This window comes from Cryptomeria japonica, chromosome 9, assembly GCF_030272615.1.
Source record: "Cryptomeria japonica chromosome 9, Sugi_1.0, whole genome shotgun sequence".
NCBI lineage: Eukaryota > Viridiplantae > Streptophyta > Pinopsida > Cupressales > Cupressaceae > Cryptomeria > Cryptomeria japonica.
Genome location: NC_081413.1, coordinates 165,721,553 through 165,748,078, shown reverse-complemented (window position 1 = coordinate 165,748,078; position 26,526 = coordinate 165,721,553). Strand labels below are relative to the sequence as shown.

Here is a 26,526-nt window from a genome sequence, read left to right as displayed (position 1 = left end):
TTCTCCTTTGGAAAGAAATTTGTTCCTTATCCCTAAGGAAGGAAATTCTTCATGCCTTAGCCAATTTTTCACCTTTTCCAAGAATTCTGTCGTGAAGGAAGGAATTTCCAACACTTAGCCAAATTCTCACCTTTTCCAAGAATTTTGTTGTGAAGGAAGAAATTTCCATCACTTAGTCAATTTTTTCACTTTCTTGGAATTTCTTCTTCTTGGGTGCAATTGTTCCCGAGGGAAGGAATTTTTGTGCTCTTTGAATTCATCATGTTTGCAGGGAGTTTTTCGACCAATTTTCACATCTCCTATTTTTTAGGAAATTTCCTAAAATTTAGGACTTAGGTCCAGGAGAGAGAATTCTCCCACGAGTCCAAATCTGCAAAAAATTTCAGATTTTGATAAGATTTGGTGTCTAAACAATGGAAATTTAAAAAATTTTCTCAAGGGGATTTTTGCTTTTTATTCTTCTTAACCCTTGGATTTTCATGCCTTAGACAATTTCTCTTCATTCTTTGACTTGAACGTGGAGTCCAGCTTGGTGAAGAAATTTCATTATTTCCATGCCTCAGAAAATTTCTCTTCAACTTCTTGACTGGGCATGGAATTTTGACCTTGATGGAGGAAATCTCATTTTGAAGCATTCATCCTTGATCCCTGAACTTAGGCACCTGCCTTTGGACTTGCCTTTGGACTTGGGCAATGATTCCGCACTGGTAAGGAATTTTGTGACTTTGTTGAAGCTTTCCATGACCATCAAGTTTTGGCGCCTTGGTACCTTCCATAGGCGCAATTCTCCCTAAGGCAAGGAATTCTTAACTTCAACATTTTTCCATGCATCATCCACTTTGGCGCCCTTCCATGTGCAAAGGAATTCACACTTTGTTTGGAATCTTCCATCACTTCCTTGTTTTGGTGCCTTCACCATGCCTTGGGCGGAATTTCACCGTGGAGGAGGAATTTCATCAAATGTTGAATCCTCCATGACCCCTCCATCTTGGCGCCCTGCTGAGTGTTTGGGTGGAATTTCACTGTGGAGGAGGAATTTCATTTAATTGTGAATCCTCCATGCCTCCTTGATTTTGGCGCCTGTCCTTCATCTTGGGCAGAGTTTTGTATTGGTAGAGGATTCAGTGAAATTTGTGAATCCTCCATGCCTCCTTGATTTTTGGCACGCCTGTCCTTCATCTTGGGCGGAATTTTGCATTGGTGGAGGATTCAATGAATTTTGTGAATCCTCCATGCCTCCTTGATTTTGGCACTTGTCCTTCATCTTGGGCGGAATTTTGCATTGGTGGAGGATTCAATGAAATTTGTGAATCCTCCATGCCTCCTTGATTTTGGCGCTTGTAAGAATTTGGGATGATTTTTCCAGATAGAGAGAGTTTTCCCAAGCTTTCCATTTCAGGAGTGGGCTTCTAGCACTCAACCATCTTCTGGCTTTCTTTGTTTGCTTTCTGACTTTTCGGAATTAGAAATAGTTGTAAATGCTTGATCTTTGTCACCTTTTGCCCGAATGGTCCTGACAGAACAAACTTTCTAAAAACAGATGCCCTTAAAGTTTCAACGTTAGACCCCTAGACAGGATACAAGAATGACTTACTATAAATAGAAACTTACTAAAAATAGAAATTACTAAAAATAGTAAGTTTTTTTTTTGGCAAAATGACGACATTCCGGGACTCGACAAAATCTCTAAAAATTAGGAACTTTCTAAAAATAGAAAGTTGCTCCGTTTTGGCTCAAATTTTACTGGGAGGTTCCTTGAAGGGTCTTGATTCGAGTCGTATGTTTAGTTTTTCCAAAACCCTAATAGAAACCCCTAAAATCTAGAACAAAAGGTAGAAATCCCAAAAAAGGGCAAAACAGTCCCTAGACTTCACCAAACTCGCTCAAACGAAAAGCAGATTAACTCCAAATGACCCTCGAACACTCACAAACTTAGAGAGAGATTGACGAGATTGCCGCGAAAAGACCCAACAACAAAAAACCAAAAGACTAGAAAGGCCTAAAAAGTAGGGGGTCTCCATTTGCAATGGGATGATGTGTGAAAATGTCACAACAGGTCTAACCAAGATTTGTAGAATAAAAAACTTCTTAGAAAGAAAATATGATGTAGTGTGAGGCATCAATTCATAATAAGTATCAATGCTTTTTATCGATGATAGATATGGATAGACTATTAACATAAGTACTAAATAACATGCAAATTGTTTAATCTCAAATTTTGCTCGAGAAAGTTTGGCCAACAACACCAAGATTGAGAAATAAAGAAGGGGTTGGAGGGGTTAATTGCATTACAGAAAACACACCTTAATAGAACATGGTGGCTATCAATTAACACAACATATGTGTTTGTGTCACAATTATGTGTGTCCTAACTTGAAAGGGTTGTTCATGGCAAGGGAATTTGTCAATTTCAGCCATGTCCATATCAAGTACATTTTACACAACTATGCACTTTTCTTTTCACTTACTTTTGACAGCCATATGTTACTTATCAATTGATTTAAAAAATTGCGCCTACGCTTTTATTCATGTGCTTCAGGTAAATAACTGTATGTTATACTTAATTTAGGTTAATAAGGTGATGTATAATTTGAAAGCATAGTTCACAGACTCGGCGAGTCATCAATTACTCGCCATTGAGTTTTTTCGCTGAAATTTTCACATAATTTGTTGAGTTGTTGGGTGTGTGCTTGGTGAGTTTGATGACTTGACTAGCATTTTGCTAGCAACGTGTGAAAAATGCAGAAAAATGTGGAAAAGATGAAGATTTTTGCCTTTAAAAGTCCGAGTTGTCCATGTTGAAGACACAACAACATTAGAGCATTGTAGAGAAAACTGGAAAGATTTTTTAGGGGATTTAAAGAACAATTTTTGGTGTTTTTGATCTGCACGAGGTTAGTTAATTATTTTATATTCCTCTTTTTCAAGCATGGAAATTTATGAGTCGTATAAATTTTTTAAGCATGTAAAATTCACATATTATATTGCATTGAATTGATTCAATTTATGTAAATTTATTTGTTGATTAAACTTTAAATGGTTTACATTTACACATTTATTGGAAGTTTTTTTAAATTTTTTTCCTAAAGATAGAGTTTATGTGTAAGGGTTAAAAAGATGTTTTTGAATAAGGGAAAACAGGTTTTGATGGGCCCCTGCAACCCATTACAACCAAAAGATCGAAAGATATACATAAAAGCAGGGTTAAAAAGATGTTAATTTTGTTAAATTCATTAATTCAATTACTATTACCGTATTACGTTTCAGCTTTTCAAATGCATTTAAATTTTACATATAAAAAAAATTCATGTTCAAATTGCTGTATTTTTTTTTAGTACAATAATTTTTGTTTTTACCAATGTTGCAGGTTAATATACAATGGAATCTAGCTTTGCATTAGGTTCAGACTTAGCAAGTGGCCACCATCTTGTTGGAGCTCAACCCCTTGGAAATTGTGACCTTGCTTGGAAACATGCCATAATGGGATTAGTAGTGGGTATATTTGTACTTGGTACTCCAAGAAGCCTAGTGGAGGTATCAATTTCCTCAAATATCATCTTGTAGGCATTCCTAATTGTACTTTCAATCCATGTTCAGAGGCTTCAAATGAGGTGAAACGAGAGATGCTGACACTTCTTGCTCTATTGGATTGGAAAAAAATGGAGAGGGCTAGGGCATAGGCAGCCATAAAAGCAATTGATAGAACGCCATGTAGATATGACAACATCATGCATTGTGGGCTCTAGTTACGGTCCACATATACATGGCACATCCATCTCATCTAGCTCTAGTAGAGCTTAGTCATAGGAGTTTTTTGTGTCTATAATGTACATTGAGCTCAACCTTCATTGGAAGCTAGAAGGTGGAATAAGCAGGTGCACAAAGAAGTAGATAAGATGCACAACTTTTTGGTATACAACGACTGTTTTTTCCTATTTGGCGAGGAGTCCATATCGGTGTAATGTCCCCACTTTGAAATAGAATTAATGATAAATAATAATAAAAAAATTAAAATTTTAAAGAATATAATTAAATATTATTATAATTTAATTAAGTTAATGAATGGTCAAAAGACATAAAATGAAAAGTTGTGACCCCCTCAAACATGAGATATAAAAGGGAGAAGAGAACTTCATTTGAGGGGTGATAATTTGGGAATCAGAAGTGCAGATCTGATTTAAATAAGAAGTGCAGATCTGATTGTGAAAGGTTGTGTTCCTTTCAAAGGGCAGAAATAATAAAGAGCTGCACTCTCTCAAAGGTTGCCAATGGTGAAAGGGTGTGTCTCTTGCCAAAGGGCATACATGATGAAGAGGTGTGACCTCTCCCTCACATTGAGAGATATGAAGGAAAGGAATCAAAAGCCTCTAGTGACATCACCATCGATCAGATCAGATCAGAACTGTTATTAAGTTACAGGAAATAACATCCTTGTTCTTGGTGTATGCATGGGGATGTGCTCAATTTGTGAGCTTAATATATGATGCCTGATAATGTTTTTATGTAGAATTTAATAGTAGTATTAATATAGACAGCAATATGTATGACAGTGTAATAATGCCTTTCTATCACTGACTGTTCATATGATGATTAAGTAAATTATATAATGGAGTCAGTAATACCTTTCAATCTCACCATCTAATTATTGGATGCCAACCCCGAGTGTGGGCCAAGAGGCCAAGCTGACGAGGTCCTTGGTGCTCTTGGGCTTGTTGGAGAGGGATAGACTCGAGGCGCCTTGTGTGATTTTCCTTGAGCTCCATAATGGGGACAGGTGTAGGGAGAGAAAGGTTTGCTGAATCCTTCATATAAACTGGGCAATATAGAAAGAATGTTGAATATATGATCATCGTAATATAACGACAATATTGACTAACCTGTTGTGCAAGTTCTTGTTAAGCTTTAGTTGACAATAGTGTCCCTCTATTGTATTTACTATGCACTAAAATTGTGATTCTAGGTCAGGATATAAGAATTTCCCATTGGGGGGCATTACAATTGGGAGTATTTAGTGACATCATTTATAATTGTAGGGAAAGAGTATAAGTCGTCCTCTCTAAAAGAGTTAAGTGAAGATTCCTCCAAGATGAGTTGATTTTCTTGATGAGTTGATTTTCTTGAAATCAATTGATTCGTCCTATGAAATAAAGAATGCAAACACTTCGAGCTTGATGTTGGGAGGAGGTTGTTTTAGAGGCAGGCATACAAAATGTTATGCAAGTTGTTATTGACAATATATAATGTCCCCATTTTTTGGTTCTCTTGTATTGCATTTGGTGTTGGCTTTTTTGGGTTGGTGTCAATGGTATTAGAGGGGTTTTTTGATGTTGCCAGTGTGTTCAAACGGATTAATGGAGATGAATGACACTTCTTGGTGTGATTTCAGACAACTTGTCTGCGACTTACTATTTCTAGCAGGGCCATTTTTTGCACTTACTATTTATAGTAAGTTTTAGAGTATCTTAGATTGGGCAGTTTGGTGTTTGGACACTATTTTTAGCAGTTGCTATTTTTAGTATGTGTATTTTTTGTAGTTAGGTTGGCCTCTGTTTCTCTAGCAGTGTAATATTTCATACTTGGATGTCGGGTTGTTTTTAAAAAGGGGGCTTTTTATATCTTAATAGGATGTCGAGAATTAAGAGATTTATCTTTTTCTAAGGCTAAATTTTAGGTTCCAAAAGTTAATGCCCAAGGAGGAGGGAGAAAATTAATATTTTAAAAAGGTTTATTATATGTTTCAAAAAGGGGGATGTCTAGGGGATATAAGGAGACTAAAGTAAACTAAAATGTTTTATTTGAGAACTCTTAAAAAGTTGGAACTTTTTAGGGAATTTGAACTTATGGTTTTGGGGGAAAAAGGGTTGAAACCAAAAAAAGAGGCCTATTAATTTATGTTTGAGCTCTCATTTATGTATGTATCTTTTGACAACATAACAGGATGCTGCTGGATTGCTTTCAGGGTTTTATCTTCTACTAGTTGAGGTTGAAAACCCTCATCTTTGCTTGCTGGTTTCAGTGGTGAGAGATTTACCCTAGCCGGAAGGAGTGATTCTACTTCAAGGATCACATTTGCATTCAGAGAGTTCTGTTTTTTCATCATTTTGGGGTTTGGAAATGAAGATTTTCTCCGTTTTTTGATGTGGCTTTGGAGGTTTTGGCATGATTGCTGCATTGCTTCATATGGGTTTTTGTTTGGAGATGTTTGCACACATTTTTAGAGGCCTTATATGTTTTTATTATTCTGAAAATTCACTTTTTACTGTGGCTGGAAGTATTATTTTTTTTGTAGCTCCATTGGTGATTGAAGTTTGGTTCTGGGTAAAAGACTCCTCATAGATGGGTGCCATCGTTTGAGTATTCATTTGTGTCTTTTGGTGAAGATTTGATTTCCTCGATCAAATCGCCCTTCCTAGAGAGCCATGCCAATTGTGGGTTATTGCACAAATTATTTCCGCTATTGTATATGCCTGAAAATCTACCTTTGGGTGAATGTAGCAGGTCTGATTTGCACATTCGGGCCTGAATTTTAGATTGCTTTATGGTTTGCTTCTTTTAAGTTATGTTTTTCTTATGAAAGAGAAATTACCTCATTGAATATGCATTGTATTTCTTGTATCTCAAACATGATGGATGAAAGAAAACATGAAATTCCTTCTGCATCTTCTATCTAGTCTGAAAGAACACAAAGAAAAAATCATAACATAGTTTATTAAATTTAAAAAAACAACAGGGCAGCAACTTAAGTGTTTTAAAATAAAAATAAAAATTAGGGGTGGTCATTACACAATACAACATATGTGGTGGTTGGAAGAGCGCTTTAAGAGAGATATTCGACATTGTTTTGGACCCCTTGTAGCCCATTGCCTTGACCCTCTGTGGAGGACATAGAAAATATTGATTGGCTGACATTGACTGTAGAATATTGAAAGAATATAACAAAATATATTTATAATTACTTGTGGTTTCTTAACTTAATGAGACATCACACTAAAGGAAAAAGTTTGTGTGATTGGGTGCCACAAGGTTTGCAATTAATTTTCTAACGTTGTGGTTTCTTAACTTAATGAGACATCACACTAAAGGAAAAAGTTTGTGTGATTGGGTGCCACAAGGTTTGCAGTTAATTTTCTAACGTTGCAAAGTGTTGCTAGTTTATTAACATCCCCGAAGGAGATGTTTGGGAGTCAAGCATGCTAGACTTAATATATTCCAAGAAGATTGATGGGGAGAGGACCATAAAGACAACTTTTGATGATGTCTTTTCCAAGAGAGCTATAAAGATTGTCAAGGTAACTTCATTTTAAATTTCAAATCTTTCTTTTTTTTCCAAATTTTTAAGTATATAGTTTCGTTGTAACTTTAATGTGTTTGTATTTTGTAGATATTATAGACTATAGAGCCATTGACAGGAGTTTTGTGTTTGCTGGATTGGGAGCAAAGCCAAATAGGAATATTTATGAGGCCTTGGATAGGGCCAAAGAGGCCATTCATAACTATTATAGGGGGTAGGCAAGTAGAGTTGCCCCATTTGAGAGATTATTGATTGGAGGTGGTACAATCAACTTTACTAATCCATTCATGTAGTGGGGTATTGATTCAATCCCAAGTTTTCCTTCTTCATCAGCTTCGTGGATGCTAATGGGGGTGTTATGAAGGATCTAACATGCATTGAGAGGATCACATTCAAGGTTGAGGTGAGAGATCTGATCAGTGCAGAGTTGCAAATTATTAATCAAGCTAGGGGGAAGGTCTTTTCTTTGCACTAGCTATTTGAGGAAGATGCACTCAGATACTTGGTAACAAAAAGTGAAGTCTTATATCTTGCAAGCTACAAATTTCAATTATTAATAAAGTAGTTTATTTAGCAACTCTTGAATATCTTATTTGCATGTTTTTGGCGAGAAGATTGGGGTGGATATACCCCAAATTTCCAAAAGCTAGCCGTCCAAATTCTATCTCAACCTTGTAGTGCCTTTGGCTGTACATGGTTGGAGTTTGTTTGACACCATTCACATGAAGAAGTGTAATAAGTTGACTCGACAACACTTTAATGACCTATCGATTTGAATGAGATTGATTCGTATAGTGATTGGACCATGTAGGATGATGAGACCTCCTTATTCACAGAGGATGATATTTCTAATTTCAAGAGACAGGCTTTGGAGGATGTGACTGTAGTAGAAGCAAGGGAGATTGGATTGCCATTGGATGAATGATAGAGGACTCGTTGTTGCCATCTAACAGCAAGGTGGAGCCACAAATACATTCTTCTAGGCTAAGCGGGGAGCTGCAATAGAGTGCAAGGAGTACTTTATACCCCCAATTTTCCATTAGAATGGGGAAGAGGAAATTGTAAAATCTTATCATTTTTAACTTGCTTAGATATTCGATATATGATGATGAATTTCAAATTCAATCTATTAGTTTTTAGAATTACAATATTGCTTGCTATTCACTATCTCAAACCATTTGAGACAATACATTTATATAGGAAGGCGTCTTCCTTCAAATTTCTCCCATATAATTCTACCCACTCTAAGATTGGTGAGTTGCTAAAAGCCTAAAACTACTCATAACCATTATTATTTGATTTGATTTGATTGGTAAGTGCTACCTAGAGGGTAGCTCCCATTGCATTAAAATCACAAAAAATATATACATCAGCTCCTAATAGACCAGGGACATCAGTACATTGGAGTCCTAAGATACAACAAGAACTTGTAACCATTTTAACAATATACACACTAACAATATATTTCCTAACATTACCCCCTTAGTGCGAACATGGTAAAATATTTCACACTTTCACCTACAGTATGTCCAACTCTTGTGGATCAGTCTTGATTCAAACCTAAAGAAAGTTAGAGACGAATAGGAACACACTTTCAACTGTTCACCTCATTTGGTTTTTTGGATAACCAGTAATTGTTTCAAGGTCCATGGACTGCATTACACTATTGCTTTTGTTCACTACAATACATTACAACAATAGGCTACATAAGGAAATAACATTTGCAAGATCAAAAATAGCTATTGTTGTTGATTGTTGCCACTTGTTCTCTAATAGCATAAGAAATTGACATTGCCACCAGAAATGGACACAATGCGAAACTTCTACTTATTAAAAAAGACAAAGAAAATAGGAGTACACAACACAATGGGAAACAAAACACCACCAAACCAGATAAGTAGACCCATGTTGGTGATGATGAGATGACGTTTTGTCCTTCCTCCATTACCTTCTGTCGCCAAGCTTGAATTTATTTAAAACATGAAGTCTTTATCACTAAGACAGATAGCTCTTCATCATTGGCACAGTCTTTCCAATCTGTTTCTTTATCTAAGCAAGCATGTTGATTTAGTTTATTATCTAGTAGATCTTGTACTCTCTTTTTACAATTCAAAATTATATGTCCTATATCATTACAATAGAAATATTATATTTCTCCTTTTGAAGGAACATGCTTGGATTTATGTACATATAAGATTTCTTGGGATACTGAGTGTTCATTATGGTCAAGTAAAGTAGAGATTACTCCTTCAAGGCTAATGTTACTTTTGTTAATATAAACACCATACCAAACATATTCTTAGGCAAACTATTTGAAAGTATTGCTTTGGCATCATCATCCGTTACTTTCTTGTTAATGTCAGCTAAATGATTTAGGAGAGTGAAACTTTTTACATGATCAATCATTTCTGCACCTTTATCCATCTTTTATACAGACAATCTTTGCTTCAATGTCATCTTGGCACTTTCTACTTCATATCTTAAGGGCTTGTTTACTGACTATCAAATCTCTTGTAGACTTTGTGAAATCCACATGGTGTAAGTATGCTTTTGACAAGTTGAGGCCAGTAGTCCCCAATGCTTTTTGATTTTTGATTGTCCACTTGGCAAGGACATTCACATTAATTGGAAATATTGAGTTAGGTTTGAAAACATCCCAAAGATCTTTTCGATTAGGTGTAACAGCATCTGTATTTGCTATTTATGAAAGTATTGACCTTTAAATTATCCTATGATAATTAATCCATGATAACCTACACAAACTTTTACTTGGACCTAAACATAAGGTAATAGCTTTGCTTGGAAGAGAAAAGCACATATATAATGGTGTTCTTAACACTTAATAGGTGCATCAGTAGAACATGACTAGATGCTTTTTTGAGATTCGGGCATGGCTCCATGTTTCTGCCAATCTTCATTGGAACACCATATCACTTCAAATGCTGAAACAAATGACCTTGCAAGCGAGTGACGGTGGCAAGTTGGAGAAAAAAATTTCAATCCCGAAAACCAATATTTGCTTTTATACAAGGTTGATTGCCGGTATATTTGTATTAGGTCACTTAGTTTTACACTATCTTCTTAGAAACAGAGATGGGAAACCCTTCTATTGTTGTCAACAACTTAGGTGTCCACAGAGAATATTAAAATTGCTCGTGTTGGTTCAAAAAAGTGTGATTGCAACCTAATAATATGGCAAACTCTAGTAATGAACTGCAATGTGATGTATGAGGAGAGGTGATAAACAAACTGTTGACCTTTGAAAGGGACATGACCTTTCATAATCAGATCTGCATGTCTTATTTAAATCATATGTGCACTTCTGATTTCCAAATTATCCCTCTCTCAAATGAGGTTCTCTTCTCCCTTTTATATCTCATTGTTGAGGGAGTCACAACTTTTCCTTCCATGTCTTTTGACCATTCATTAACTTAATTAAATTTTAATTAATTATATTTAATTATACTCTCTTATATTTTAATTTAATTTTTAATATTTAAATTTTATTATTATTATTTATTACTAAATTCTATTTCAAAGTGGGCACATTACATACATTTAACTTGACAAACATACCTACCACACTATTCTCATCACATAACAAAAATGGCGAGTGGGAGTGAGAAGGGTGGAGTGGGTGGAGCAGCTAGTGTTTTGAACGGGGGTGTAGTAGGGGGTTCGGAGGAGGATGATGGAGGATCAGAGGAAGATGGAGATGATTGTGCTGCTGCCAGAGGCAGTTTTAGCCCATTTTTTGCTTTCCTCATCACACGATATGCTGTTGGTTAGTGTGGGAGCCATGGCTGAAGTGTAGTTGGGGGTGATGGCTTTATGAAGTAGCTGAGATCAAAATTGATCAGACAGAGGTCCAGCTATTGTTAGCAATTTAATAGAAGTGGAAGCCATTTTGAAGTGATCCAAGACTTTCATTGTGATTGAAGCAAGGAATTTTCTAAGGGTAGTTCAATATTTGAGAAAGCTTATCAAATCGCATTCCACAGTAGCAATGCTTTATATTCCCTGATGGCAATTGGTAAGTCTTTTATATGGGTAGAATTTAACAAAAGGCATTTGTTCAGCTGAAGTAAAAGATTAGCAAGCCATTGGTTTTGGCAATACCTAGCTTGCAACTACTATTTTAGGCTAAGTTACCGGTTCCGGTTCGGATTCAGGTTTGGATTCAGGTAATGATTCTCGGATTCGGCAATTTTTTTTTTTTTTACGGGTACGGGTACGGGTCCGTCCATACATACATACATATATATATATATATATATATATATATATATATATATATTTTTTTTTTTTAGTTTTTTTTTTATATATATGTTAAAACTTCAAACATCAAAATTATATATGTTCACAGTTCAAACATACAAATATGAAACATACAATGTAACTTTCCCATACAATGATACATAAATGATAACAGATAAATCATAAATCCATAATTGCCAATGCCAATAAATATTCTGATATTGATACATCGTAAATCATAAATGTAATATCATATTCATAATTTGCAAAAAAGATAATATTCAAGTTTCAAGTTTCAAAATGTTAAAATAAGATTAAAAAATTTGTTTTTTAATTGTTTTTCTTTGTTTTCTAACCCGTGGGCCTCGTTTTTGGGAACCCACGGGCTTGGGTTCACCCGGGTCCCCCTTGGTTCGCCCTGGGTCCCGCCCGGGTCTTGCCCAGGCAGCTGGGTTCCCTGTGGGTCCTGCGTGGAGCCACAGGGAACCCAGCCGCCTGGGCAGGACCCGGGTGGGACCCAGGTCAAACCAGGCTCGGACCAGGACCCTAGGCATGAACCAGGACCAGGACCCGACCATTTTTGGCAAGAACCGGTAACTGGGATTTTAGGTAGAGACAAATTTTACTGATTGTGTGTTGGAGGCTCTTTTATTACAACTATGTAAGCTTGTTTGTTGTCATTCAGATTTATTTCGTGGAGCACTTTGGATATATTGCTCACATAATGAATTGTATGTCTTTGTTTGAGCAAAAATTAACTACATCAATTATAAATTAAATATCATATATCTATATCAATATATATTATATGTCTTCAAAGGTTTAGTGTTGTGGTAGAAACACTCCATTGTTGAATTAGCCACACTAAGGTTCAAACCCCTGCTGGGCCATTGAGCTCACGGCATTTTTGCCTTTGTTGGGTCGTTGAGCTCGTGGGTTTGAACAAGTGAAGTGCGGGGAATGATGAACCCCCCAAAAATGATCAAAATAACAAACTTTTTCAAATTTGATTCCGTCTTGGATCAACCCTCTTTCTAAGCAATTTAGTAATTTTACGAGTTTTTCTAGGGTTTTGCAAGTTTTTACAATGATTTTTTTCACTTTCTTTGGCCATTTTTTGCAGTTTTTAACATAATTAAATGCCAAAAATCATTGAAATTTTGGTCAACTTTTGGTCAACGATTTTATCGTGAATCGGGATTTTTTCAGGAATAAATTGGCTGGCTCCATGATTCAGGATTAATTGGGTATAATCATGATTTATTCCATGTAGCTCAATTGTAGAACATTGACCACAAAAAAATAACTTTTATTTAAGTTGTACAAAACCTGTAAATAACATGCTCAACAGTATCAAAATTTGGGTCTGCAAAAGTAGAAGCATAGTTAGGACAGATGCAAACTATACTCGGACAAATGATAGCAGTGATTTTAGGACTCCTCTAGATTAAAGAAAATACTAAATAGCAATAAATGGACTTCAAGCACAGAAAAGAGAGGAATTTCGTTGGTGAAAAATTGCATACTCAAAATTTACGCAAATTGCAGTGTTCTGGCCATTTTTCCTCAAAGAGGCTATCTTACAGTCTTCCCTTCTTACATCTGATCATTCCTTTTTGGGAAATGGAATAAAGATTTGATTGATCCCATACAGGAGATTAATCTTTGGGACTGAATATTTGTTAAATTTATTTTAGAACAGTGAGATATAAAATGTTAAAGCTACCGGAAGTTGTTTAAATGAAGGCATTACAATAAATCTTGCAACACTGGCTGTTTCTAATATTCTGTGATTCTTGGTACAAGTAAGTCCATACAGACCTGCTCACATCTTCTTGCTTGTGTGTTTTTCTAATGAGGTTTCTGAATTGTGGTTCTTAACGTTTGTGAATTGACAATATTTGTATCTTTCGTGTGTGGCTTGCCTGTTTCAACTCTAGCATGGAATTGATTGATTGAGTTGAGATTTAGGATCTTTGTGGTATGAGGGCTTTAGAGACTATTGCATTGCCCACTTGAACATTGCATGTTGGAAATTACACTTTGCATGAAACAATTAAATTTTAGTATCAATTGCTCATGTAAACTGGTAATGTAAGCACAGAAATGCATTTCATATATGGAAGAATTGTGATAATTTCATTGCTGAAATTCTATGACAAACTTGACAGGAAGAGTACACCTGCCTTTTCATCTTGAATGAGTGTGCACTAACGATGTCTTTTACTTGATTAGCAGCCTGAATCAAAGCGGCAAAAGAAATGACAAGGTGGATGATTCTTGTGGTCTAGATCTGTTTTGTAATTGCAGCTGATAATTGAGATTGGTTCGTTGATGAACTACCAACATGTGGATGTTTTCTGCAGTTGCCGTATATTCTCGATATTGCTGTTTTAGTGTGTCTATGTGTATAGTTTGTGATCAGATATAAGTAGCATTTTCCCCTTAGTTATGGTGTTGTGCTATAGTGAGTCATCTTTTGCCTTGTTATGCCATAGCGAATGAACATAATGTTTTGTACAGTGATGAATGTAAAAGGTACACAAGTACCAATGGCGAAAGTAGAAACCAAGATATAGGTGGATTAGGAGCGTGCAGGTGTTAAGCTTATGTGTCAATGAAACTAAGAGAACAATTGGATCATGGGGTGGTTAGTTTATGATCTTGTTTGTGCAACTGTCTTGCTCCATAAATTTCAGAAGAATTTGATGTGTATATGTATCATTTATAAATTTCCAGGGTCATTTTCTTTGAGTTTGCGTTTGTTTTGCATTATTTGCTTCATCCAAGTTCACCTAGATTTCTTCCTCCTGAAGTAAAACTTAAATTGGGTGCGCCTAGCATAGCCCCAAAATTCTGTGTTAGCTAGAAAGGCTAGAATAATGTGGATAGCTTTAGAAATCCATTTTAGGGTAAATATAAAGCATCACAAAGTGTAATTTCATTTGGCTACTAATGAGAAATACAACTAGATATTTACGCTAGTTGAATTAGTAATACAACTATGGATATTTACGCTAGATGCATTAGTAATACAACTATAGATAGTAATACAACTATAGATATTTACGCTAGATGATTTTCTCCTTGGAGCGTGTAAGCCAATGTGATAGTTTCACCCATTAAAAGGTTGATTTATTAATCAGTGGTTTTTCCATGTCACGTTCGTAAATTGACAACAATACACTAGCTAAATGATTAAAAAAATGACATTTCAACCTTTATCATTATATATTTAGTGATAATTAAGGAGCTGTTGTATGCCTTCTATTTATTGTCAGTATGAAGCATTGCCACCCTCTCATATGATAGATAACTACATAAAAAGAACGTTCAAAAAGCAAATTGCTTTGTAATAGGTTTTGGTTGTCTCCAATTTATATCTTTACTTCAATTTGCATGAAAGTGTTTTATATGGCAATAGGGTTTGTATAGAAGTTTGTAAAGTACGAGTAGTTTGCCTTTTGCATGAAGGCACCAGGTATGACATTGATTAATTAAGGTACCACATATTGATTAATCATATAGTTAGAGAATTCCTCAACGTCACAATGCTATTGATGAAAATTCTTACATGTGTACTAGGAAGGATGTAGAAAGATTGCAACATTCTTATAAATTTGGTAGGATACGAGAAATATGAAATTTAATGTAATAATGATGTATGATATAAATTGAAGTTAATGTTCCTTATTCTTTCTACAACTTAAATAATAAAATGCATTATAGTGAACATATGCCTATCACGATGCTAATTATGGATGGGAAATCTTACCATTGTAAATGTATAAGTTTTGTTAGATAATTTAATAAAATATGAAATTTAATGGAATAATGATCTATGATATAAGTTGAAGTTAATGTTACTTTCTACAACTTAAATAATAAAATGCATCATAGTGAACACATGCTTATCACGATGCTAATTATAATCTTACCATTATAGATGTATGGGTTATGTAAAATTTAATAAATTATTCGAGTTGTACTTGATGTATATTCGATAATACTATATGGTTAGTATGAATTAGTAAATAATAAGAGCCATTATCATGTGCAACGGGTAAATATACAAAATAAAATATTTAGTTGATTATGTAATATATTTTTTTGAAGGGGCATTTTTTAAGCTGTCAAACACTATTGCTATTCAAATCTGCGAGTATCTAGTGAAAGCACGTAGCTTGCGAGCACCCATCGGGGATTTAAACCTTGGTGGTGGTTTTACCAAGCAAGTTTTTTAACTATTGCATTACATGGGTCACGCTCAATGAACATTTTATAAAATTGTTATGTGAAATTTTTTATTTACATCTTAAATCTGAATGTTTATAGAAATCTTCCTTCACTTCTATATGTATGAAAACTTTTCCAAAGCTAGTTACTAACATTTACACTTTCACATTAGACTAGTTTGGATTAAGGTGTAGAATCTTCTTTTCTAGATTTGGGAAGAGTCATGCTATGATGCTATTAGTAATGCAATTGGTTGCTTATTAAAGTTTTACTACTTCCTTCATGGGTCACTTAATGTTTGCTTGTATTATGGTGGACATAGACATCTCTAAGGATGTTTATGGGGATATTATTTTGATAGTGAGGGAGGGGCCCTAGAGTCCATTGCTCGCCTTCAATTGTAGATGATATTTTACAATAAGTCACTTGGCTTCTAACCATCCACTCTAGAAGAAAGGTCTTCCCAAATTTGTGTCTTAATTCCACATGAGATTTAAGGTTGAGGTTGAAAAGGGAAGGGTCTACCGTTGTGTAGGTTGGATCCTTGGGTTATATTTTGCAATTGACATCTTGGTTGCAATTATGCTAGATCTTGCCGAGTAGTTTGGCTCCAACCGTATGATATTTATTCCATCTAAGATCTTGATATGTTGGCTTTAAATTGCTATATTTGATGTATAAGGTTTTTGGTCCCCTCAAAACTATTTATCTTAATAATTTTTTTTTCACCCCTTCACCTCCATGACTACCATTCAAATTAACTATAATACCATGTCCAAGATTTAGAATAATATCATCATAAAATCTCAACTTATAAAGGTCAATAGCTATTTGTTGTGGGGAATATATAAACTACAAAGGAAGTGATCTTCCACACACCTCCTTTTACTTGATATAAACTACAAGACTATTGACATTTGATGCATTTGTCTTGTCACTTTCTTGATCTTAAGATCATTTTTTTTTATCATCTACCTTGACTACCCTTTGAACACTAAAATGATCTATTTATAATTTTTTACACAATCCATGCTTAAAGATCTCTATTGCAAGTGAAATTTTAAGACATTATTTCAAAACTCTACAAGTTAAATTGATCCTTGTAAATGAGTACCATAGTAAAGAAATTATCTCATAGCCATATGCTTAAAGTGACCTCATTTATAATAATTTCAAGAGGTCATGTTGACATGTAAGGGGGCTTAACCAAATAAAAGAAATTATCTTATAGCCATATGCTTAAAGTGACCTCATTTATAATTATTTCAAGAGCTCATGTTGACATGTAAGGGGGCTTAACCAAATTAGTTGATTCATCCTCATTCAAAGTGGACTTGTCTATAGAAATAATTTCCAAGAACAAGGTTGCAATCCATTTATCAATTCAATAACCAATTCTTTCAAACATGGATGCCATGATTTACAAGGTCAAAGTTCTCCATGATCCAAAGTGTAGGATGAATAAGAATTTTTTATAGAGACCCTCTTCACCAAAAATATTGAGACTTATCAATAACAAATATAACAATTAAAATTATCAAACATAATATTACCTAGCTCAGAAAAAGTCTTTCTTTTTTCCCTCTACCTAAAGCCTATTATGATAAGGAGATATTAACCTTGTAATTCTATGCACTAATGTTAGATCTCAAATACCTTGGGAATGTGTACTTGGATACTCATGTAAGTGGTTGTGAGATTATTATTTAATTAATTCTCCTTGTAAGTTGAAATACTAGTTGTAGTCATATTAAGATAAGAGGTTACTTGTGGCAATAATGGTTGTGGAGTGCTTTGAGGTCATTAATTCACTTTCCTATTCCCAGTTTCTAGGTGGGAAAGTGGTGAATCTACTCATTATTGAGTAGGTCCCTCGTGCATTATAGAAATTGATTCAAAGCTTCATTTTTCTAGAAGTGCTTAAATGATTGAGTTGTCAAACATACTTGTATGAGTGATGCTATTTATGGTGCAATAAATATTTGTCACATGGAGACATTGAGTTCTTTTTTCATACCATGGTTTCATAGTAATTAGTTTGGTGAATCCACTTATGATTTAATCTCTTCAATTCTTTATAAATTAGATGTTGTAGATAGTTGCGTCATGAGTCTTATGTGTTAAGGAATTTAGATCAGAGATAGAGAATACAATAGTCTAGTAATATGTAGTGATGATAGACTTTAATAAGATCACTGCAATGAATATGTTTTACCTTCGATGTGTATATACATATATAACTCTAACTACTAATCTTCTATGATAATATCGACAGCTTGCTGGTTCGTGAAACTGCCACAGTTATTGGTTTTGGTTCACAACAAGTGTCGATGCCTATAAATAAAAGGATGAAGATTCATGTCCACGTAGGGGCATGACTTTTACGTGGCTTATGCCACGTAGAGTCATGACACTACGGCGACATGACCCTTCATTCAATGTCGTTATATATTACCTACTTCAATCTGAATGAAGCTATATCCTTAACACTCCCTCTTAGCAAAAGAGGATTGAATTTCATAATTAAGTTTTAAGGAACAACATTCTAGATATACACATTCATTTGACATGATCATTTACGTAGTAACACTTACTAGTGAAATACTTCATATCTCAGAGAGATATGGATTATCTGATATCCAACACTTTGGGACAACAACTACTTGAAGTCTTATCAGATTACAACCTTGATTCTAGTGACAATTGTAACATTGTCATTATCACAGGTGAAATAATTTTAGTATCATGATATCCGGCACATTCCGGGACAACAAATTAATGTAGTCAATCATAATGTGATTGTTATCATAATTTCCAACATATTTCGGAAAAAACATTTAATGATAACAATTCAATAACTCATCATAGCAAATTTAGTATCAAGATTTCCGGCACATTCTAGGACAACAACTTAATGTAGTCAATCTTGATAACAGATCAGGCTATTGTGAAAGTCGTCACCTTACAATAGAGATCTTACACTTGCATCACATGAAAGATCGTCACCTTCCATGACATAACACATACATGCAATATTGCATTCAAGATATTCATGAATATATCAATTACATATGATTAAGATTAATATCAGAAATTTCCATTATAATTTAGTCATACTAAGTTTACCTCTAAAGTACTCCACTTTCAACTTTGCAAGAGGTTTGGTGAATATGTCGGCACTTTGCTCTTCAGTGCTGATGTAGGTCAATTTGATGACATCTCTCTCTACCATATCTCTTATGTAATGGTATGGGATTTCTATATGCTTGAATCAATTATGAAAAACTAGATTTACAGAAAGTTTGATGCAACTTTGATTATCATAGTGAATCACATTGGGGTTTAGGGGCTTCCCAAATAGTTCAACTAGCAATTTCCTTAACCATACTACCTCACATGCTCCCATGGAGGCAGCCATATATTCGGCTTTAGTGGAACTCTAAGCAATTGCTGATTGTTTTCTGCTAAACCAGGATATCATAGCTGATACAAGACTAAAGTAACACCCCGTTGTACTTTTACGATCAATGGAACTTCCTGCCCAGTCGGAATCAAAATACCCTTGGAGTTGTATCTCAACATTTTTATACTTCAGGCCAAGTCCAATAGTGCCATGCAAGTATCTCAGAATATGCTTAGCAACCATTAGGTGAATCTTCTTAGGTTCACACATGAAATGACTTAACACATTGGTAGCGTAACAAATATCAGGGCGAGTGTTTACCAGGAAAATAAGAGATCCAATAATGTGTCTATAGTATGTAGGATTTGTAGGTTCTGAATCTACTACATCACTTTTGAGCGTATGAAAACTTGTTTCCATTGGAATGGATAGAGGCTTACAATCTATCATACCAAATCTGGTTAGGATATCAGTGGTGTATTTTCCTTGATTTAGGAAAATATAATTCTCTTTTTGCCATACTTCTAGGCCCAGAAAATAGTGCAGTAGACCTAGATCCTTTATATCGAATTCAGCCACAAGATCTTGTTTGCATTTTGCAATGAGGTGATCTTCTCCTGTTATCAACAAGTCATCAACATAGAGAACAAGTATTAAAATGTCACCATCCGATATTTTGAAGTATATGTTAGAGTCTGCTTCATTTTTGAATATCCTAGTTTGGAGAGAGACCTATCTATCCTTGCGTACCATACCCTGGGAGCTTGCTTAAGGCCGTAGAGAGTTTTTTTTAGTCTACACACATAGAGATTTCTATCATGTGTAGCAAAGCCTTCAGGTTGTTCTATATATACTTCTTCCCCAATAACACCATTCAAAAATGCGGTCTTCACGTCCATTTGGTGTATCTTCCACCCTTTGGAAGCTGCAATGGCAATGATGGTTCTTACAAAAGTATATCAGGCAACTGGAGCAAATGTCTCTTCATAATCAATTCCAACCTTTTGAGAAAACCCCCTGGCAACGAACATGGCTTTGTGTTTTTCAATACTACCATATGGTGCATATTTGATTTTGAATAACCACTTTGATGAGACAACTGATTTGTCTTTTGGTCTAGGTACAATGTCCTAGACATTATTTTTTAAAATAGATTGGTATTCCTCAACCATTGCATCTTTCCAAGCTTGACATGTTAAAGCCTCTTCAACATTTGATGGTTTAGATTTTGTAAGTTCAGTCATGAGGGCAACATAGCATGATTGACTTCTTGTTTTCTTATTCTCTTTGAAGATTTCATCGGGTTTCACATTATTTTATTCAATCATCTTTCTTGCCCATAGTGGTCTTTTCTTCTTGTTAGGATTTTCAACATTCTCGAAATTAGGTGATTGAAGTTCATGATTCTCTATGCTATTCTCCCTCTGATTTTCAATTGTAGGATTTTCATCTGATTCTGCGGTTAGATAATCTTCTGCACTTAGAGATAGTTTATAAGCAGCATCTTCTTCAAATTTGACATCTCTACTGATTTCAATGGATCTTCGTCCTGGAATATAGACTCCGTATCCTTTAGTGGTTTCACTGTAGCCAACAAATATGCTTTTCTTCCTAGAGGGTTCTAGTTTGGTTCTCTTTTCTTTAGGAACGTGAATATACACATGGCAACCAAAGATTCTTAGATGGCTTAAATCTGGTTTATTTCCTGTAAAGGCTTCTTCAAGTGTTATATTCTCTAGGATTGAATGAGGGCATCTATTTTGAATGTACACAGTTGTATTTGAGGCTTCAGCCCAAAATGAGATATGTAGATTTTGATCATGCATCATGGCTTTAGCAGCTTCAATGATGGTTCTGTTTTTTTTTTTTGCAACTCCATTTTGTTGAGGATTATAAGGTACAGTACACTCCCTCTTAATCCCAACAGAAATGTAGAATTCTTTAAAATTTTCAGAGATATATTCACCCCCATTATCTGATCTTAGAGTCTTTATTTTCTTCCCAGTTTGATTTTCCACTAGGGCCTTAAATTCTTTAAATTTCAATAACACTTCATTTGATTCTTTGAGTTTTATGAAATAGATCCAAGTTTTCCTAGAGTAATCATCAACAAATATCACGTAATACAAGAATCCCCTTAGTGATGGTAATGACATTGGACCACACAAATCAACGTGGACAAGTTCTAGTATAACTTTTGATTTGTGTTCACTTGAGGGAAAGGACCCTTTTGAGTTCTTCCCTAGAGCACATCCTTTACAAGTTCCAACATGATTAGATTTTAGATTGGGTAATCTTGTGGTAATTTTTCCTATAGAAGGTAGGGCACTAAATGGAAGATGTCCTAATCTTCTATGCCAAATTTCATTAGAGTTTGATACTTCATGATTTAGTGCTTCTTTTTGAGTATAACATAATTTGTATAAACTACCATCTCTAGATCCTATAGGAATAACATTCTTTATGTTAGAGTATTTAGGCCAGAGTAGAACTTTATCTTCATGGAAGGTGACACGATATCCTTTGATCAACTAGTCCTGAAATAGAGACCAAATTCCTTTTGATACCTGGTACAAAGAGAACATCTTTCAATTGTAATGTAACTCTTGTTCTTAATTGAATTGAGCAGGTCCCAATTCCTTTCACTGGATAGGTAGAATTGTCTCCTATTGTAACTTCTTCAATTGAGTGGCCTTCAAAGGTTTTGAATTGATCTCTAAAACCGGTTATGTGTCGAGATGTTCTACTATCGATTATCCACATATGTTTGTTTGAGTTTAGTTCGCTTGGTAAGGCTAAGAAAAATAGAGGATTCTCTACTTCCTTGACTTCAGCTATGGTTGCTTGAGCTTTCTTTCTTTCTGGGCAGAACCTGTGAGTGTGTCCAAATTTATCACACTTGTAGCATTGAATCTTGGAGAAGTCTTTGCTTTTGTGATTATTTCCTCTCTTTTGTTTGAACTTCCTTTTCTTCCCTTTGTTGTTTGTGTTAGCATGTAGTGCTTGAATTTCTCCCCCTTTGTTTGGACCCAATCCTCTTGTGATTAGTCGAGATTCTTCTTGAGTACAATCATTCTTGAGTTGATCGAATTTTGGTAGTGTCAGACAAGCGCTAATGCCTTGAATAAAGGATTCTCAACTGGATGGTAATCCCTTAAGTGCTATTAGAGATAGCTCCATATCATCTATATTATTCCCAATAGTTGACAATTGGTCTTTTAATTCTGAAATCCTCATGAAATAGTATGTGATTGTTTCTCCTTTGTTCATGTAGATATGCATTAATTGTTGTTTTAAAGTGAGCAATCTGCTTGCTTTATTTATTTCATATGAGTTTTGAATGGTCTTAAACATATCATAAGCTGAAGTTAGTTTTTAGATGGTTGGAAGAATGTGATCTTTAACAACATCAATTATGATTTTCTTAGGCTTGTTGTGTCTTTTCCAGGTTGTTTTCTCTTGCTCGTCTTTTGGCATCTTAGTATCTTCTTCTATGTATGCATCTAATTCAAGTTATTGAAGAATTGCTATTATTCGAATTCTCCATTAGACGAAGTTGGATGCACCTTCGAGTCTATCCTCCACTCTAACACTGTTCACTATGATTGATTTTCGTTTGATTCTAAGTGCAAGTTTGAATTTTTTTTAGAAAATAGGTGTCACTATTTTATTATTTCTCTACCAACGTGGCTCTGATACCATGTTAAGGAATTTAGATCAGAGATAGAGAATACAATAGTCTAGTAATATGTAGTGAGGATAGACTTTAATAAGATCACTGCAATGAATATGTTTTACCTCCGATGTGTATATACATATATAACTCTAACTACTAATCTTCTATGATAATATTGACAGCTTGCTGGTTCGTGAAACTGCCATAGATATTGGTTTCGGTTCACAACAAGTGTCGATGCCTATAAATAAAAGGATGAAGATTCATGTCCACGTAGGGGCATGACTTCTACGTGGCTTATGCCACGTAGAGTCATGACACTACGATGACATGACCCTTCATTCAATGTCGTTATATATTACCTACTTCAATCCGAATGAAGCTATATCCTTAACATTATGTAGGTTGAGAATTGTTAATATAGACACTGAAAATTGTCCCAGGTCTCCAACAACACTTTTCACTAACTTTTAATCTAAATTGATTAAATAATTTTAGTATTTTCTTGGTACTAGTATTCTTCTAATAAAATAATTTTTAATAATTTAATTATTGTTCTTCTAAACCATTAATTAAATAATCTTGATTATTTAATTAATGTTCATCATTATCTCTATTTAATCAATTAACCTCAATTTAGTAATTGCTCAACCTAATTATTCTTCTACAATTAAATAATTATCTAAATTATTTGATCCCTTTTAGATTAAACAATCTGCATTGTTTAATTACCTTAACTAATCTTTCCTTTAGGATTAAATAAGTCCCCAATTCTAAATCTCCCTAATTTAATAAAAAAAAACAATAATAAAAAGATTCTTAATCATGATAATATTATGGCAGGTTGGGTTGCTGGATTAGGTCGCGAGGATACCTCTGGCGTACTGAAAAAAAAAAAAAAACTCACTATCTTTCCAATATCTCTCTCCGCTTATTACTTAACTTACCAAATTTCCCATTCTTCCACTTGCCAATTTCACTTCCCACTTATCTCTTCCACTTGCTAATTTCCCTCACACTTAACTCTTCCATTTTCTATTTTCTTTTCTACTCAAACTCTTTATTTTCTCTACTTCCAAATGGTAGCTTTGTCTTGAAAATAAATAGTTTATTTATTTTAAATTAACTCATTTTCTTTGCTCCTTTCCTTCACTTGTAAATGGCAACTTTGAGTGTCCTTCAATCCTATTAACTGATTTCACGAAATTTAAATCAATCTTAGCCATTGATCAAAATTCAAATCTTCTATATAAACCAATCAAATCCTCATTTTCAATCTAACCACAACTCTTCAAAACTTTTATGAAATAAATCATTATCAATCTTTTGAGATTTTATGAAATTTGTGCACATGCAAATATGAGAGCAACAATCATTCAACTCATAATGTGGAGAAGACCAATGAATGCGATTCAAAAGAATATAATGAAGGTATAATTTTATGATTAATTTCATTATTTCTTGCATTCGATTTCGTTCTCTATTGAGTAGTATTAGATCTTTAGCATGAATATGAGGTTTTGTGGTTGTCCATGATGGTTTATGTATTCCTTTCTAATTTCTGATGTTACAGATACATTGTCGTAATGCTATTAACTTGAAGGGAGAAAGTTGAATATATTGGTGTAAGATTTCTATTGGATCAATATAAACTTGTTCTCTCTTTGATGGTGGGTTTTTTTCTCAAAAATATTTCTGCATATACATTTAATGTAATGTGTTTAATTATTTATAATTTGCAGTATTAATTTTCTATTTTGAATTCCTATACACTATTTTGATTTATTATTTTTAATTTAATTAAGAGATTGATGACTTTTAGTAGTGGCTATGAGTAGCACATTCAACCTGACCATGCTAAGAGTGAGAGCCAAGATCATGGAAGTATGACTAGTCTATAATGGCATTGGGGTGTGACTAATAAAATAAAATTATAATTATTCTTCTTAGTAGAGTGTCTAAAGACCACCATAATTTCAAATTACACATCAACATGCATACATTGATGCCACGTGTACAAACACTCAAAATAAAGACATGAAATTATATTTCAACATATGAAGTCAAATTATTATATTATATATGAAAGGATGACGAGAGGATCCTCTCTGCAAAATTGGTTATGTGTTAATGGCGATTGGGAGAATGGGCAGTGTGCAATCGACCTGACCAGCGACATTGAGGAGGATAAATCCTTGTGGGTGGATTTAGCTATTATTGGTAGAATAATAGGACCCAAAATGTCAAGAGTAGCAATTAAAGAGTGGATTTCCAAGAGATGGGGAATGAGTCTAGTGGTTAAATTCATACCTCGAGGTCTCTTTGTTGTGATTTTTGCAGACAATTCGGAAAGGAATAAAATTCTGTGCAAACAAAATTGGTTCGTAGGTGAACATCCAGTTTATATTCAGCCTTAGGCTCCAAATTTCAATCCCCTACCGCTGGCGGTATATGATCACCCGTTGTGGATGAGACTATACAATCTTTCAATTGAATATTGGGGGGACCAGAGTCTGGAGAAAATAGGCAGATCATTGGGAACCCTTCTTGAAATGGATAAGGAAATTGTGGAAAAGGATCTATATACTTATGCCCGATTAAAATCGCTGCGATAAGGAGATCCCATCTTTTATCCTTTTAATCTCTTCGGAAGGAAAATGGAAGCAATAGGTAGAGATTGAAAAAGGAATCATGGTTTGTAACCGTTGCGGTAGTAGATTTCATTCAGAAAAGGATTGCAGAATGTTTGTCAGGAGAGCCTGGAACAAACCCTTTCAGAGGACAAAGCCCAAACAACACTGGGCAGAGAAGAATAAACCCAAAAAGGAAGTCCTGTGCCTTCCCTCTAATGCAGGATTGGGAAAATATTCTGAAGGGTCGATATCTGGTCAAAACAATAATACTAGGAAGGAAGAATCTGAGGCCCAGATGATGGAGGACTCAATAACCAACAATCTACAATCAATGAAGAAGACAGAAATGGATAATGAGGAGTCTCTTCCTCTAGTTCAAAAGGTGAGTATGAAAGTGGATTAGAAGAAGACGGAGAACAGAGTGATGGCTTGGATAATCTAGATCCTAGGTGTATCAGTCAATCTGCTAATGTTCTCTTGGGGAGATCCAAGGGATGCAGGGACAGAAGAAGTCACAAACTGTTGGCATTTTTGATGATTATATTGTGATTGTCATTGATGGTCACACACTTTCTATGAGATCACTTTTTGAATGTATGAATTATGCTCAACCGGTATCATGTGTTAGTCTTTAGACTACTGTTGTTATGCAGAAAGTGTTTACCGATCTCAAGCGGCATAAAGGCCTAAGCGGCATAGAGAGATCAAGCAGTTCGAGGATCTCAAGTGGTATGAAGGATCAAAGCGACAGAACACATATTTCCCAGTCTTCATTTTTGTCAAACCGGTATTTTGTATGAACCGGTAATACTCTGTGATGAGTTACCAACTGACACTTTGTGATGAGTTACCATCCACCATTTGTGTGGCGGTGCCGACACTCTAGCAGTGCTTTTGTGCCATGTTACCAAATATGTCTAGATGCATTGGACCTAAAAACTTGCAATGTAATCTTATTGGACCGACATGAAGTCAGTTTCCTTTATAAGGACATCGTGTCTAGGGTTTTAAGTGTTGTTAGGGTTTTTAA

General features: G+C 34.8%; 1 protein-coding gene across 9 annotated transcripts in view; it reads left to right on the top strand.

Annotated features, from left to right (window-relative positions):
* Window positions 1–14,302, top strand: part of LOC131037835 (chromatin remodeling protein EBS) — a 68,937-nt gene extending 54,635 nt beyond the window's left edge. For 3 of the 9 annotated variants that reach the window (XM_057970097.2, XM_057970109.2, XM_057970090.2), the window contains one exon: window positions 13,787–14,302. Coding sequence is in view for 5 of the 9 variants with exons in the window: in XM_057970090.2 (XP_057826073.1) it covers window positions 13,787–13,813 (27 nt within the window). In the remaining 4 variants the exon portion in view is untranslated. Of the gene's footprint in view, window positions 1–3,367; window positions 3,416–7,151; window positions 7,320–7,381; window positions 7,406–13,783 lie in introns of those variants that run through there. The other 6 variants (XM_057970104.2, XM_057970083.2, XM_057970117.2 and 3 more) reach the window with 4 other exon arrangements.
* Window positions 14,303–26,526: the final 12,224 nt, after the last annotated feature.